The following is a 15,905-nucleotide window of genomic DNA, read 5'->3' on the forward strand; positions in this document are numbered from 1 at the left end:
TGTAATTACAAAAACATAGATTCGCATAACCCACCGGCCCAAATCCCAATCACAATGCCACTCAACGGTCCACGAGCAAACCCCTCCTCTTCCCAAGGGATATACTCTGCTCAAGAAATACCAGCACCCTCCTATAGCTCATTAGACCACAGCTATCCCCATCAATCAAGTCCCGAGAGCGGTACAGCGCGCCTGGAACCCACAACCCGACCGACAGGAGGAGAAAGTGAAGCTCAGGAGGTAATGAGGGATTATCGTATGTCTAATTCGTACAACGACGAAGGGGATGTAGGATTGCTGGCACCTTCTAGATCGCAGAATGACGGATATGGATATGGGTATAATAACCCCTATGAGGAAGATCATCAACATCCCCCTAGGTCTATCTCGCCCTCCCTTGGTCCATGGGATTCAGCGAGTCAACGATCCCTCCCTTTCCACCCCAACCAATTTCCCTCGCAGCAATACCAACCTTCTCATGTACCATTATCGGAGTTGGAAGATGGGAGTGGACCGATGGGACAGGGACATAGGGACAAGGCTCCGTCGTATGGGGGATTAAGCTATATAGATGAGAATGGGGAGTACTACCAGACCAATAAACCTCGTCCGGCATCTACCACCCTCCATCCCCAAGATGAGGTCGAGATGGGTTTAATAGGAAATACCAATAGGTCTTCAGGAGGGATTGAACCCAACCCCTACTATTCGAAAGACGGATATGGCGATTCACCGTACCCCTATCCTACGTCGCTATCCAAAGATGGGAATGGAGGGGGGATGAGATTGAGGGGACCGAACACAGTGTATGATTTTTTGCTTTTCCCCACTGGGCTGGATAGGCTGTTGGCATTGTTTGGGGTGAGGTTCGGTCAGTACCCTATTGAACAGGCTATAGAGAGGAAGAGGAGGGGGATAGGGGGGCAGAGATGGCCTGTGGCGAGTTGGGGGTTGGCTATTGGTGAGTGCGACGGGATTGGGATATCTCCGTAGAGAAAAGGGACAAGAATGTAGCCTGGTTATCTTGAGTGAGAGATTCCTGGCAGGAGGGGAGGGAATAGCTATTCTCTCTTTGGATGGGAGACCGTACATGATAGGCAATGCTGATAGCTGATCTATCATTCACACAGTCATGACCGCTTTGATGGTCTATGAGATGGTAGCGAATTACCAAGCCATGGGATCACCTATAGCAACGAAGGTGAGCTATTGCTTACCCTTCCTAAAGTCTACAGTTCTCCTTTAGCTAACTTCTCTGCTGGTGGTATTGTTGATTATCTAGCCATCGTTCAATCCTATGGTGAGCTTCCCTTTTTCCTATCTCCGATTGTGATCACACTTCTCACAGGCGAAGATGGTTGGCTTCGGCTAAAGTCATTGCTTCTTTAGATCGGCCCATCAGCAGAAGTCCTGATAAACATCGGAGCGAGGTTTCCGCCCTGTATGAAGTACGTCGAAGATCTACCGCCGACTTTTCAGCTGGCATGTTTGAATGATACTGCGAAGTGAGTCGGATATCCTGTATCTCTGTTCGCACCTGTCAGCGAAGAGAAGCATAGCTAAATCATCTGTCGTGGTCATCGTGAATAGCCCGCCAACCACGGCATGTTCCATAGAGGAGATTTGCGGACACGGGGGATTCAACGGTCAGAATCCTGATCGTGAGTGAAACTCCTCCTATTCCGTATTCCTCAGCTTGAGCAGGAAACGGAACATCCTCATACTTCGCTGACATTTTGACCACGTTCTACACAGAGTCATGGAGATTCGTCTACCCTATCTTTTTACACGTCGGCATTGTCCATCTGCTGTTAAATATGCTGGCTCAGATCATAGCAGGTGCGCAGGTTGAGAGGGAGATGGGTGAGTCACTTCAACTTGCGAAGCAACACAAATCCTGTCGCAATGATTCCCATGAAAGCATTATGCTGATCTCCGCCGGATATGACGGGCTTGTAGGCACAATCCCATTCTTGATAGTATACATGGCAGGTGGGATCTACGGCTTTGTACTGGGTGGTAACTTCTCCAGAACGGGCATACCCAGTGTGGGAGCGAGTGGAGCCTTGTTCGCTTCGGTGAGTGAATGCTTCAAGTTCTTGATGATGGATAGAAGCTGATGACTGATCACTCTGATAGAACGCATGCGTTTTAGTTGATCTGGTATTGCATTGGAAATACGAGGAAAGACCGAAACTCAAGGTGAGCTGAATATTCCCTTCCACCCGATATCGGTACGACCTGACTGATGATGTTACTAGGCGTTCTTGTTGGCCATTGAATTTTGGATTGGGTTCGGTATAGGGTACATGTGAGTTCTGCTGATATCTTACACCAGAAGGATTCTGCTGATCGATGGAGATAGACCAAATGCTGTCGATGGACTAGCACATCTAGGTGTGAGTCTGTTCCTCCATCCATCACAAGGCGTAGTACTGATGTCAATACCAAATCTGTCGTAGGGCTGGGCATTAGGCATTCTACTAGGTATCATACTCTACCCTTCTATCTCGGAGTCGAAGAGACACAAGTATGCAGTATGGGTGGCGAGGGTGATAGCTTTTGTGCTGGTTATACTGGCTTTCGTATTGACCATCAAGAATTTCTGTAAGTCCAGCTTTATTTGAATTTGAGTATATGTCAACAGAGGTACTTTGGCTGATCTGGATTCCCCCTTATCGCTATAATTAGATACCGACGATCCTGTAAGCTTATCATTCCACATTCTACCTCCATATTGTGACATCGTGCTCACGGTTTTTACCAATGCGCAGAACGCAGCTTGTGAATGGTGTAGATATCTTTCTTGCATACCTACAAGCTCTAATGAACATTGTAAAGGAACGGTGAGTTGGCGGGCTTTTCTCTGAGATGACTGGCGCTGATTGATGGGTATGCTGCGGGTGATAGGGAATAACGGTTACTAATACTTCATCTACAAGGAGATCGTGGGATTCATTGTAGGTCTGACGGATGGTGCTAGATAGTAGAGCTTGTGGGGAAAGACATTATTCAAATAGAGTCAACATCCGAGCGAGACTTTTGAGACTACACTGTAAATATTGTATCATATGTGTGTATTCATTCTTCCACCCAAAGCATAGATAGAGTGTTCGTTTACTTCACCCTGCATCATACCGAGATGAACAGAATGATTATTCTGACTCTTCAAACAAGCCACGTCCAGATCTATCATCCGTTGCTCGTGTAATCTTGTCCGAGGATCATATAATACAGTGATAGCAGGAGGATGATGGAATCGTCAATATATGATACATGTCCTAACGATACATTTTCTCTATCTATCTACATCTGTTTTTTTTTCCTCAATTCCAACATCTTCTACCCTAGCTCAGCTCACGCTTCACCCTGTAGTTTCTTCTCACCAAATTCCTTCTCGCCCTCATTCCTGAATACAGCCCCAGCGAATTTCTTGGCGTACCCGTTGACCTGTGATGTGTCCGAGCGGATGGGGAGAAACATACATTTCGGGGTGATGGTGTGGTAGGAGCAGATAGTGCAAGTGCAATAGGAGGCCGACGAATCATCAGTTCAGCCGTTGATTATCGACTATACCATAAGATGAGAAGCACTCACCTGATCTTTAAACGTGATCTTATCTCCCTCCGCTCCGGGCTGCTCTACCACCCCGCCAGTCCCAGGTGCTGTCGCGGCTGAAGTACAACCCAATGATTAGATACGGTCAATTCCCCTCTAATATGACCAAGGGTGAGAGGGTGATGTACTTACCCTGCTGAGCTTCAGCGTATTCCTTCGGAGCTGATGGTAACCCCGTCCCACTAGCTACGACGGAGGGAGGTACTGGTTCGGTAGGTTCGTTGGAGAGGGCTGTGGGGGCGGGGTTGAACGACATGTTGGCTGGTTGTGTTGTGTTATGTGTTATGTGTTGCTCGGTGCGAAGTGCTGAGGAGATGAATGAGAAGTGAAGTGATGAGAGGAGAGTAATGTTTTGGAATATGGATGTTGATGTTCCTCAATTGATCGTCTTGGTCGTTGTCCTGAACAATCTTGGCTATGACGTCATTGCTCATGGGGCATTTCCGCTAATTTACCAAACTTTTGGGTGAGAGGTAAAATCTCAATGAACAGAATACGAGTAATAAGAATAATTAATGTGCTACTGGTACTCAGATGCATGTGTGTTTGTGTATATGAATACGAATGGTCGTGGCCCTGCCGCATCTGTCTCTAAATCTCATTCAGTCTTTCCTCTTGAGAAGTAGAGCTTTGCGAAGCAGCACCACTACGGGATCCTTCGGCCTTCTCCCCTTCGTCTTCGCTGTCTGACAATCTAGCAGTATAATCATAAACCCCCAACCCAGGCAGCCTACGAACCCGTATCATAGTGAGCCCACAAACCTCTGCCAGCTCCAAAAACTGTTTCCTGTACCCTTTCGAATCCAGTTCGAGAAGGTGTACAGCCGCACGGATGAACATCCCTCGCAGACTATGTTCTTAGCAGTCGGGAGTTATCAGTTGGTATGATCTCAGGTTGTTGTCATTGTAGTGAGTTTGGAAATACTAACTCAGTGCATGATTCGGACTGTCCTGGCGATTGGTCGAAGTGGGTTAGTACAGATAGATACTATATAGTTATGTGGGATAACGACAACAGTGGCACTTGGTTCGCTCAGGGGATCTGTGCACAACAGAGTTTCAATAACTTGTACATTGCTGAAGCCCTTTACCGAGGTATGATGTGAGCTCAATCAGGGGATCTCTGCCATGTCGGATTGTAGGGGACATAGCCCGCTTAGCTGATTGTGCTGCCGGGTGCGACCACACCACTGTCACCAGCAGAAAAGAAGGACTTTCTAAAACTCGTTATGCCGCATACCGTACAAGGCGGTGGTAGACGTACTGTACTAGTACGTACTACAGTGTCGTGGCTGTCCAGTGAACCTAAATGGGAGCGGCAAGATATAACCTACTGTACCAGACTATCAGAAGCTCCACTTTTACTATTCATCTTCGTTTCCCTTCGTTTCTTCTCTCATTTCCAATATCAAAACACTCATCTGAACTCTTGGCTACTCAGCACCATGACCAAAAAAGAATCCGAGTCCATTCTCTCCTCCTTCCGTTCCACCTCAAGCCACGAACTGTGCCCAGGGGGAGCGGGGATAAAAAACCTTCCCGACCCGGATGAATTTCCAGGAGTCAAGTTCATCCTTGAATCTATCAAATCACCTCGACTGATCGACCAGAATGGGCCGACTAGCAAGGGGTATATGCGGTATTACGAGAGAGATCAATGTCATCTTTGGTGGTTCCAAAGATGGTTTAGCTGGGCACCATATTGGTTCACCTTTTTCTGGTATTGCTCTACAAAGGGAGACCGAGTAAGTTCAGTTGAATCCAGTACGTGTACTGCCAACCCGAGACAAGTGGCGGCAACGCTTAGTCTACTGTCTACCGGTGATAGGTATCGTGTACGCGAGACGAACTGTGCTTGGCATGGGTGAAAGCATTGAACGGCGCGAGATATCACCAATTACTTCACCATCACGCCCTCCCAAAGTGCGATCCGAAGATGAAGAGTACCCTGGACGACCTCAAGGTAGTAGCAGACATGGTAAGTCAAGTGCCGTACAGCATATCATGGTACTCACCAGCACATGTAACGAGTAAGCTGATCCTCTTGTTTCACTTCACCCAGTGGCTTTCCCTCTTCAGTAAGTCGAAAACCCAGGTCTGGCCGGCTGTACATGCTGTAACTCACGTCGGCGCACACAGGAGAGATCGACTGGGCAATGGGAATCCTCCACCAAATGCAGATCGATCGAACCATGCCTCAAGCGTGGAAACACGCAAAAACCGGATGGAACGTCACAAAACTGTCAGATTGGAACGATCACCTCACGTGCGTATCTACATCGAGAAATTTGACGGCCTGCTTCATTAATTGCGTCCGATATATCATCTATCTCGACGCGAAAGGGTACAATAAGGACTTCGAAGTGATCGCCAAGTCTATCGGATTTAGAGGTCACAAGGTCTGCGAAATACCTGGTCTCCCGGACAAAATCACGTACGACGACGATTTCGTGTTGACCAATAATTGAGATCTGATAGAATATGAGATTTCGATAGATTCCTTGATATAGCTATATGTGTATGCCTGTTGATGTTGAACTTGAATATGTATGAAATTTCATTATACTGTCCATGAAATACTATAAAAACACTATAAAAATCGGTATCATTACAATGCGTCGTTATAACTAATCCAATCATCCGTCCACTTTCCACAACTCCTCACAAAATATGCTCTTTCGGACATTCCTGCTATTGCCATTTCCACCCATTCACCTATGGCAGCCTCTCAGGCTCAGCCTCAGTACTAGCAGGCGCCGCACCAGGGGGCAACGGCGTCTTATCGTTCTCCTGGCGATTTATAGGCGACGCTACCTGACCTCCCGGTAAGCTCAACGTCGGAATAGCACTGGCACTAGGTGGACCAAGTGGACTTGAGCCTAATCCCTCAGAGGCCCAGGCAGGTAAGACGGTACTTTCGGCGGTGGGGTACGAGTATGTCACGCCACTATTAGACGATGCGGAGGTCAGAGAGGGTGATCCGGGTGGTATGTCGGTAGTGAGTGATAAGAGTTGTGGGTTGGTGGTATTTGAAGGAGAAGATGATTCATGGCTCGTTGGTGTTAGTTCTCTTGGATGCACAGAGGAAGGAGGTTGATGATCTGCTACGTAGTATGCCATACCGGCACTTCGCTTGTGGAAACCACATTTCTCGTAGAAGGCTATGGACCAGCGAGAGAGTCAGCAAATACGCTCTTGCAAAGATCATTGATATCGTCGAAGTGAAGGGGGAGAGCAATCGATACTCTTGGCGATGAGAATGACGTTCACTCACGCATCTTAGGCTCCTTGCAATCCAAAATGACCTTGTAACAGCCCAATCCCACCGCCATGTCTCGAAGACCCAATACCAGCTTTAGGCCCAAACCTTTGCCCTGCATCGTATCTGAAACGACTATATCCTCGAGATGTCCAGAAGCACCACCATTATTGATGTGCTTTCTTTCCACTATCAACGACCCGGATGCTACCAGCTGGTCATTCTCTTTATTCACCATTACCAAGATATAGTATGTCCCAGGACACGATTTGAAGTGTTGGAAGATTGCCGAGTAGACCGATGGGGCTAATGCTGGCGACTCTCGTAGGGTGTTCAGAAGTTGGAAGTGAGATCGAAGGAGATCGCTCGATGCCAATGGTCGTAGCTAATTCGTTGTACATCAGTACATGACGCGCTTCGCTAAGTAAAATGAAAACTCACGTGTATGTTTTCTGGTAAACCGACCATTATGCTCTGAGGTATATGTTTGGGATCAAACAATAAATCGAGCTTCTCATCTGGAGTGAACACACCCATTTCTACTGGATCAGCTTCAGCGAATTGAGATACTGCCAAAGGTTTGGCTGTGCCAGGTTCGTTGGTGGTAGGAGCAGCTTCTGAACCCGAATCGGATACAACCGGTGACGTCTTGATGTCATTTGAATCCTGGGTGGGCTGAGATATTTTGATCTTTGTCCTTGAGCTACCGGGTTGAGGTCCCTCATCCATCGGATGATGCGATAAAACGCCAGATCGAGAAAGCGCAGGTCCAGGTGGAAGTGCTGTGGGAGCTACTACAGGTGAATCGACGCCGAAAAGTAGGTCTGAGAAGGTGATCAGGTCTTCCAAGACAGTGTCCTACGAACACTCGTCAGATATAATGAACTTCCAGAGACTGAAGAACGCTCACCTTGCCCTGATGATGTTGTAGTAAAGATGTAGTATCAGTAGGCGTCTGCTCTTGACCAAACAAGACGGAGTCTGCATGTACTGTCAGCGATGACATCCCTGGCGTTTGTACGCTGTACTCACTGAAGACGACGGCCAGGTTCTTAGCATCCATCTTGTTTACTGCTGACTTGTGGTTCACTCGACCCAGATGTTCGATCATAGCTTGGAAGGTTGTCTGGTGGATAGGCGGTAACCTTCTCAAACGTGCTCGAAGGGAGGAGAAGTTGCTTTCGATATGGGATTCCCTACTTTCGGTGTACTTCACTCTTTCAGGATGAGGTAAAGGGAAAACAGGTTCGGGAAGTTCTCTTAAATCTATATGAGGATTAGTTAATCGGCTTCGACTTCTTCGAAGATGAAGATGAAGATGAGAAGGGCGATGCGCAGGTGAGAGCGAGGTGAAAGCAAGGAGAAACGAGGGACAGGTGGGGGGAAGGAGGCAAATTCCGAACTGAGCAATACCCAGGCAGACTGCGCGAGACTCGAGCGATACATGGCCACAGATGACGCTTCCAACCAGTCAAAATGATGAGTAGAAACATCTTCGACTTACATTGTTTAAGCACGTTACCAATACTAGCCACATCGTCCTTCGGATCAAACACAAATTTCTCTTCATCCAATTCGATACCCTGAACCATCTTCTGTACACCGGCATGCCTTCCACTAACTCTGTATATACCTTCAAAGTACAAGCCTCTTTCATCTATCGCGGCAATTGCTTTTTCGAGGATGGTAGGTGGTCTGCCGTGATCTGAAGAGTCACCTCTGGTGAAATCGTAATCCGTAAGAGATACTCCGAAGATGAGGGATTTACATGGTCCGACGTAGAAGTTCTCGTATGGGATAGGTGCGATCGGTGGGGAGACGATTGATCGGAGTCTTGTGCGGAAGAGCATCACTATAATAGGAACGAGGCGTATCAGCGAAATATTCCATAGATTGACCTCACTTTGTCCAGCGCAGAGCGAGATGCAGATCAACATCTTGAATGTATAGACATGGCTCACTATCCTGTTCCAAATTGATACCATCAATAGCCTCCTTGGCGACTTCGGTAGCTTGAGCATTGGTAGCAGCCGTACCATGTACAGCGTCCATGTAACTCTCCAAAGCCAACCTCAACTTCTTACTCAACTCGTCATTGAAAGTCTCCAAGCTAGTCATAGCGGACGCATGTAGCTTTTCTCTCCTCAGCCTCAATGATTCAAGGTGGAAAACGCCGGTTCGATAAGCTTTATCAGCTTCATCCGCTTCCCTCTTGACTTTGACGGCTCTCATGGCTGATAATGCTTTCTGGTTGCTGTTGCTGTTTGCTCCACTTGTTCCAGTACCTCTTCTCTGTAGACTTCCACTTCCACCTAAATCTCCATCTCCTCCGCCAACGATGATATAATCATCTTTATCCTTGTGGCTATCCTTGTCCTTATCTTTATCACCACCCAACTTCTGCATGAATGCCGAGAACCCTTTCTTGCTTTGTTGAGCTATATCGTTCAATACATCTTTACCCTTACTTTCCCCGCCTGATGCTGAGCCTGCTCGAAGTCGGTTGGCTTTCTTATCTTCTCGAGTTGAATGCAAAGGTTCAGGTTGAGAAAGAGCAGGATTGCTCATAGCTGGTAAGGGAGGGGTGGAAGTTGGTGGGGATATATATGATGGACCAGCAGGAACGGCAAATGGATGCTCGTGCAATGGCGTGCTGGCGGGAGAGGGAGGTGATGGGGTAGACAGAAGTCGTGCTTGCATTGCTATAGCATGTTCTTGACGTTTGTGGTCCTGTTGATTGCCATGCATCAGTTATGATCACTTTAACGCTGACATACGATGGACGTCGCAACATACCTCTAGAGCTTGACATTTGTGGTAATATGTCTTCTTCAATTTAGGTAGTTGGGTTCGAGCATGATCATCGTACATCTGCACGTATAGAAACATTGGGACGTTACCTTCTAGATCCCAATGTCCGACTGCGTAGACATAACACATACCTCGTTCGCAAGCTTCATATTATCCTTGAGCGCTCCTCTAATCCTACTTTGCTCATCCTGATATATTCCCAGATCGAAGTCAGCTGTTAGGAACAATGCATGGATGCATCTCAAGCACAGTCATATATAACTGACCTTGAGTTTGACAAGCTCTTTCATGACATCCTCTCGTAGAGCTCCCACCATGGCTTCTCTGGACTGGATCTCCCGCTGCGTATAATCCCTGACTTCCTGCCATGCTTTCCGAGCGGTCGTTTTGTTCTGCTTTCTATGATTCGTACTAGCGGTGACATGTCACAATCAGCTATGCAAAAGGGTATTAGCGCAGGAAGGCGTCGACCCACTCGTCATGCAAAGTATCAATCGCTACGCTCCTATCGTACAATCTAGTGAGGTTCTCTATATATTGTTCTTCAACTCGTATACGGTCTTGAAAGAATGATACGTAATGTTCGTCTTCTGAGATTTTGTGCTAGAGGGTATCGATAACATCAGTAAATGTCGTGTCATGTTCCTCTTGCAATTATGATCAACACCCCTGATATCCATGCTGTTTTGATCCCAATGGTGGTTATGGCATTCAAGCTTTCTGCGACTAATTGATGTTGTAGATTCCTCGACTCACCTTGAACTCCCTCAGAACATCAAACCCAGCTTCATACCTCTTCAAGCCATGACCGAGTCCATGTCCGGCGTTGTGCAAACTAGCATTAAGTGAGGTTGATGATCCTCCCAGATCACCCGATGGGTAAGCGTAAGCCATGTCGGTAACAGCTTCTCACCCTGTTGGATTCGAGATACAGTCGGTGGCAAGGTGATAAGGACGTATGATATGTGAGGCGAAGAGAGATAAAGGATGTAATGATGGATGTTGAAGCAGAGTGAGTGGGAATTGCGGGAGTGAGTGCGCATGAATACAACATGACATAACAACGTTTCCTAATCAGGGTCAAAGTGAAGGAAGGGGTGAAGATCCGGAATCAAATTGGGTAATAAAGGCACAGCTACAAGTAACTCAAATACATGATAACCACGCAGCTATCTCGGCATAACATCAGCTCATCCACGAGTCATCGATGCTTGTGCTGCGGACTTGACAGCAGGTGTTCATGAAGAACAGACCGACGAGACATCAGCGATGTATGGGGCTCGGACACGATTTGCCACCCATGCGCAGCTATCTTGAGAGGTGACCGCGGCGTACACGGGCTCACAGACATGAGATGTAACTCAGTCAAGCGGCAGTCTTGGCGCCAGAGGTAGATATGCTGATAGCGATGTGTACCATTGCAGGTACATCATCGAGATGTTCGAGGTCAAGGCTCAACTTCAGCGGGTATCATCTATCTATGACGTATGCGATCCATCCTTGACTCTCAGCATAAGACATAAGCCTACTTTGTCGCTGTGCAGACTGATTTCGCAAGCTCGACTTCGTCATCGAGTGATTTAAGACATCATACACATTCATTTCATCATCGCTCGACAGACGATACGACAATACAAGTTCTTCTCATACCATAAAAGTTGCTCTCGATTTTTCTCTTTTCTTCCTCGTTCTTTTCTTTCAAGCAGACATTCTTTTCTCATCACGGTCATTTCATTGTTCGACCTGGGTAAGTGATTCGAGTTACGCGGCGCAGAGGCCTATTTACCACCGCTCATCGCCTCGCTTTGATTTTCAGCAAAGTTACTACCGGCGGAGACATCGCCGATATCAGATTGCCAATCGGCAGCGGCGGAGCCTATACACCAACCAACTCACACTGGTAAGCTACCTCCTCGTAATCTACACTCTGGTGACAAGGAGGGGACCGTGCAGAAGAAAGATGACTTACCAGCGACACCTTCAGAGGTGAATCCCATAGTTTCAAGAGAGGACATTTCGTATAAAAACGTTCGATAATATTGGTATTGGGGGGTTTAAAAGTTGTTACGGTTTTCTCGATTTGGTTGTTCGCCCTGGAAAGAGAGAAAAGAAAAAGGAAAGAGGAATTTCGATAACGAGAGCAGACTTGAACCCCTTTATATATCTTCATTGCGCTGAAGAATATTTATATTGCTTACTTCAACTTTCCCATCCAGGTCTTATGACCTGGCTACAGATCTTGGTCGTCATTTTATAGATGGCGGCGAAGTGAGTCGAATTGCATCTAATCTGACTATGGATTGTGTCTGGACTACCTCTTAAGTCAAGACTAAGTGGGAAAAAGTACTGGATCACCTCAAGTATCAACATATTCGTCAACGTTCGAGCCTACCAGCGCTCTTCTTCTGTCGCTCGACACAGGTTTCAATAAGGAAAACAACGACGCTCGCAGGCAGTCTGATGCGATTCCTTTCCTCCACTTCTCCTTTAACATACCATTGGCCAAGCTCGTTTCGCAATATACTAAGACAAGTCTGGATCTGATGTCGACCTCTACGAGAACAGAAGTCAATCTGACATCGAGAGCAGTCCTATGTTGATGAGAAGTTATTTTCACACACGATACGGCGTTTGGACACTTCCAGTCAATCGAAGACCTGTCCCGATCTCTTGTCTCAAGTGAGATCGTTCGCTCCTACTGCACCCAGCCCTCCTCAGCTCGGCAGTCGTGAGAAGAAAGCTCAGGTCCAGAATCAGGTCTGAGATCCTTGTTCGTCGCCACTCAAGGCGCATGGAGGGTCATCCCTTATTCCTTCTTCTGAGCAACCTTATCATGAAACAAATTCGCACCCGCCCCAAGCGCGGCAGTACCTTGCACGACCCCATAAACAGCAGCTACACCTTATCCCCCCCATCGCAGCATGTTGTAAAAAGGCGAACAGTCCTCCAGCTGCTACAGCCCCTCCGGCAGCTTGAGCCCCAGCTGCGATCGAGCCTATACCCTCCGTTGAATGAGCCACTTGTGGGTTTGTGCATGGAGAGACAGAGAGAGAGGCACAAGCTCACCAGCAGCTGGACCCAGGGCTGTGAATCCCAATGCACCCAATAGAGGAGTAGCAACCAGGGCAGGAGCGGCTATGACTAATCTCGTGATACCGAAAAACGCTACTTTACCTACATTCTTCTATACCCATTGCTTCGCTCCTTCTGTATCTTCATCTAGCTGCCGGGGCTCCTAAGATACATTGTGCCCCTCAGCATCACCATCGGGTCCTTGTGGGCCAGTAGAGGTCGCTTATCCTCTGTGGGTTCGACGATCAATGTGGAATCTACCAGCGGCGGGGTCGAAGGCGATCGGACATCATGTGGCAAGCATGTCGCATCGGCGTTGGTATCGAGAATATCGTGATCCGCCCGGGGTACGATTATGGTGGCAGTCATTGTTGTCTTACTGTTCATTTCAGTCGATGTTATTACATTCTCAGAAGAGGTTCAACCTGTAGCAGCCCGTTTCCATAAATATTTAGAGGATATAAACAGGCGAAGATTCCATCTACGGCCATAGAACCCAGAAAATGCCGCATCCCGTCCGCTCTGCGAAGCCATCCTGGGTATCGCTCGGTTAGTACCAAGGTGGGGGACCACTTGGGAATCCCGGGTGCTGTAGTTTTTATTCATCTTTGAAGCTCATTTCTTTTTAGCTGTTTGACGGACTACTGAGACATACTTGCGATCTTCGGCTCGTTCGATGTCACGACGCATCGCCAGATTGGCCTTTTTGCCCACTCAGAAACGTTGGAAGTAGCTGTCTGCGATGTCTGATCACGGCATAGATTTATCGCGTTCAATGCGAAATGCGATTCTGCACCGCCGTGACACATCAAGAGCTATCGCAGTCGCCATATCATTGCATTGCTCCTTGTGTGCATTCACTAGGTGACTGACCTGATCGCACCACATCAAGAACGACTTATATGGCACGGTGCCAAAAGGAGGAGGTTCCCGTAATAGACGTTCCTAAATTTCCTAACTACGCCTTTTAGGCATTTCTTTCTGAACTACCAAACCATTTGGACTGATCGATCTAACCGTATCGTCCCGTCTGTACCACCAAGATCTCCATTCCAAGTATACCCTATACTCGATGACGAGATGCAGTATCGATGTGACTCGTTGGCGGCCCAGAGGCGTTTGGTTTGACAATTTGCCTTTTGTTCGTTTTTTGGGAGAGACAAAGCCACCACAGCCTCAAACACATCTCACTCTGGATGGATCATGAGTCGGAAGTAACCTTGATTTTATGAGTCTCGAAATGCAAAGACCAGGTAACACTGTCGGTGAGTCCATCCGATGGATGTTCCCACCAAGACGGACTGCCGAGAGGTCAAGATGTACTCGAATAGTCGTAAGAGGCGATTACGCAATCAGACTGACAGATTGTCACCCTCAAAAAAGTTAGCATCGCTCTAAATCCAGACTATCACGGCAAGCTCCGCATGTAATCGTAATCGCCCACGGAGGGGTTCACGCTATCGACTGCGGGTGAAGCTACATCACGGTATAGTAGTAGATCTTAGTGCTTCTCCCCGCACCACCGCTGTGGCGTAGCCCTGCTTCAACGACGGGGTTTTACGAAATACAGAGGCTTAGCTTTTTGTTCTCCTATTGTGAATTCAGGTTTATACGGAGTGGGGGTCTCCGAACAAGAAACATCAACTGCCTTGGTGATCCTTGACGCACCACAATGACCCTTCGCGATAATTGATGGTGCATGCCGTGCATATCGCACAGATGGTACGCTGATCTGTGTATCTGCGTATGACCAAAACATCGAACAATAATAGACTGGCCAGCACAGTCAAAACGCCTCCTGATGATCGTGGTTCCCAGAAAGGACGCCTCAATCCGTGCCGAGTAAAGCAAGAAGATGTGGCGCCAAGGACCAAGTTACAGGTAACACAATCTGGCTGTTGCCAAGTTGAAGTTGCTTGTGGGTAGGTAGAATCCGTTGATGAACCACTCCAAAACCAAAGAACTGGGTTCGAGCATACAACGCCACTTGTGTAATCAATCTCAGGGACTGGGGTCAGCCAAAAACAAGGTTAAACGTTTAAAGAGAAAAAAGCCACATGAACTGAGATGAACTAGGGGAGGGACGAGATAGGTTAGGCTAAAAGGGAAGTAAGGGCATGAAGACCGAGGCTTTTCTCTTGTAGGGATTCATGCAAAATAGACTTTTTAATTCATTTCTTTTTCCTCCGCGAACGCAAGGTAAAGCCGGCGCATATCTCGAGACTTCATTGTTGGTACCAAGAATAGCCAATTTAGCGTGTGCTCACCACACCTTATATCACCCTGAACAGAATACCCAGTTCAACACAGTGCGTATGGGAACGGTTCCCTCGCCAAGGTGAAGACAGATGTCTTATGTCTCACCGGCGGAGGCGGTCGTGCTTGTCTCGAAGGATGTGGATCAACAACCCGTAAGAGGCAGAAAACTGCACGACCATTCGAACGTGATGAAAGCTTGTTTGTTTAAACCCTGCGCTAACCAGATTCTCTGGAGACAACTCTGATTTCTCAGGGAAAACGACCCAACACCACCTACCTCCACAATTCATTTGCCTATACGGAGAAGACCTTAAACTTGTGCACATCACCTCATAGCGCAGAAGAGGGTGAGAAGTGATGTGATGTGATCAGTTTAGTAAACGGTTTGTTCCAAGGTACAGATGGTACCACCGTACGATCCCATTGGAGTGTTAGCGTCAAATCTTACTTTGACTCTGGCTCCTGTCTCCCTCAATTGCTCTGCGTCACAAGAAACACCAAGAATCAAGAACATCCTCAAGATGACTTGACAACTCTGTGAATGGTGTTTCTCATTTGGCTCTGACATATGCCTCTGATACCCAGAATTGACAGTTCCTTCTCCTCTCCGTCATCAAGAACGCCTCACATTCAATCTTCCTTCGGACCTATTCCTGCATCTACCATTACAGCACATTCGGTACTCGTCTCTCATTGTACGAGTGCTTCAAGGTCTAGCCCCTATCGTGTGCAGTTCCAAATATCACAACCTCGACAAACTCAAACTGAATAGAAAGGTTGAATCTACCTGTTGTTGTATGACTCTCCTCCAACTCGGACTCAATCCAACTCGCTCTTCAAGTTACCTACCCGCCTCCTCTTGTTAGAAAAGCGATTGCTACCGAAT

The 15,905-nt window shown here is 47.4% G+C and overlaps 5 protein-coding genes and 1 non-coding gene across 6 annotated transcripts; 3 read left to right on the forward strand and 3 right to left on the reverse strand.

Annotated features, from left to right (window-relative positions):
* Positions 1-54: 54 nt before the first annotated feature.
* On the forward strand, positions 55-2,964 carry I302_101213 (uncharacterized protein; the record flags this gene model as incomplete). The annotated part of the gene is made up of 14 exons (XM_019191218.1): positions 55-961; positions 1,131-1,201; positions 1,283-1,300; positions 1,390-1,505; positions 1,591-1,661; positions 1,756-1,863; positions 1,960-2,078; positions 2,140-2,202; positions 2,262-2,311; positions 2,366-2,399; positions 2,463-2,607; positions 2,692-2,705; positions 2,775-2,846; positions 2,911-2,964. 14 exons carry the CDS (start codon positions 55-57, stop codon positions 2,962-2,964), a joined length of 1,842 nt encoding a protein of 613 aa, XP_019047966.1.
* A 393-nt stretch (positions 2,965-3,357) lies between these two features.
* On the reverse strand, positions 3,358-3,874 carry I302_101214 (uncharacterized protein; the record flags this gene model as incomplete). The annotated part of the gene is made up of 3 exons (XM_019191219.1): positions 3,358-3,450; positions 3,598-3,674; positions 3,751-3,874. 3 exons carry the CDS (start codon positions 3,872-3,874, stop codon positions 3,358-3,360), a joined length of 294 nt encoding a protein of 97 aa, XP_019047967.1.
* A 1,189-nt stretch (positions 3,875-5,063) lies between these two features.
* On the forward strand, positions 5,064-6,086 carry I302_101215 (uncharacterized protein; the record flags this gene model as incomplete). The annotated part of the gene is made up of 4 exons (XM_019191220.1): positions 5,064-5,363; positions 5,447-5,596; positions 5,681-5,696; positions 5,758-6,086. 4 exons carry the CDS (start codon positions 5,064-5,066, stop codon positions 6,084-6,086), a joined length of 795 nt encoding a protein of 264 aa, XP_019047968.1.
* Positions 6,087-6,333: 247 nt separating this feature from the next.
* On the reverse strand, positions 6,334-10,582 carry I302_101216 (uncharacterized protein; the record flags this gene model as incomplete). The annotated part of the gene is made up of 12 exons (XM_019191221.1): positions 6,334-6,779; positions 6,893-7,262; positions 7,319-7,735; positions 7,788-7,858; positions 7,910-8,143; positions 8,382-8,729; positions 8,839-9,607; positions 9,674-9,748; positions 9,820-9,876; positions 9,955-10,099; positions 10,164-10,291; positions 10,445-10,582. The coding sequence occupies 12 exons, from the start codon at positions 10,580-10,582 to the stop codon at positions 6,334-6,336; spliced, it is 3,198 nt and encodes a 1,065-aa protein (XP_019047969.1).
* Positions 10,583-12,494: 1,912 nt separating this feature from the next.
* I302_101217 (uncharacterized protein) lies at positions 12,495-13,129 on the reverse strand (the record flags this gene model as incomplete). Its single annotated transcript, XM_019191222.1, has 3 exons — positions 12,495-12,589; positions 12,755-12,872; positions 12,953-13,129. The coding sequence occupies 3 exons, from the start codon at positions 13,127-13,129 to the stop codon at positions 12,495-12,497; spliced, it is 390 nt and encodes a 129-aa protein (XP_019047970.1).
* Positions 13,130-13,242: 113 nt separating this feature from the next.
* Positions 13,243-13,357, forward strand: I302_101218. Its single transcript, XR_002022028.2, has one exon. It is a non-coding gene; the product is annotated as a 5S ribosomal RNA (ribosomal RNA).
* Positions 13,358-15,905: the final 2,548 nt, after the last annotated feature.

This window comes from Kwoniella bestiolae, chromosome 1 (assembly GCF_000512585.2).
Source record: "Kwoniella bestiolae CBS 10118 chromosome 1, complete sequence".
In the NCBI taxonomy this organism is placed as follows: Eukaryota; Fungi; Basidiomycota; class Tremellomycetes; order Tremellales; family Cryptococcaceae; genus Kwoniella; species Kwoniella bestiolae.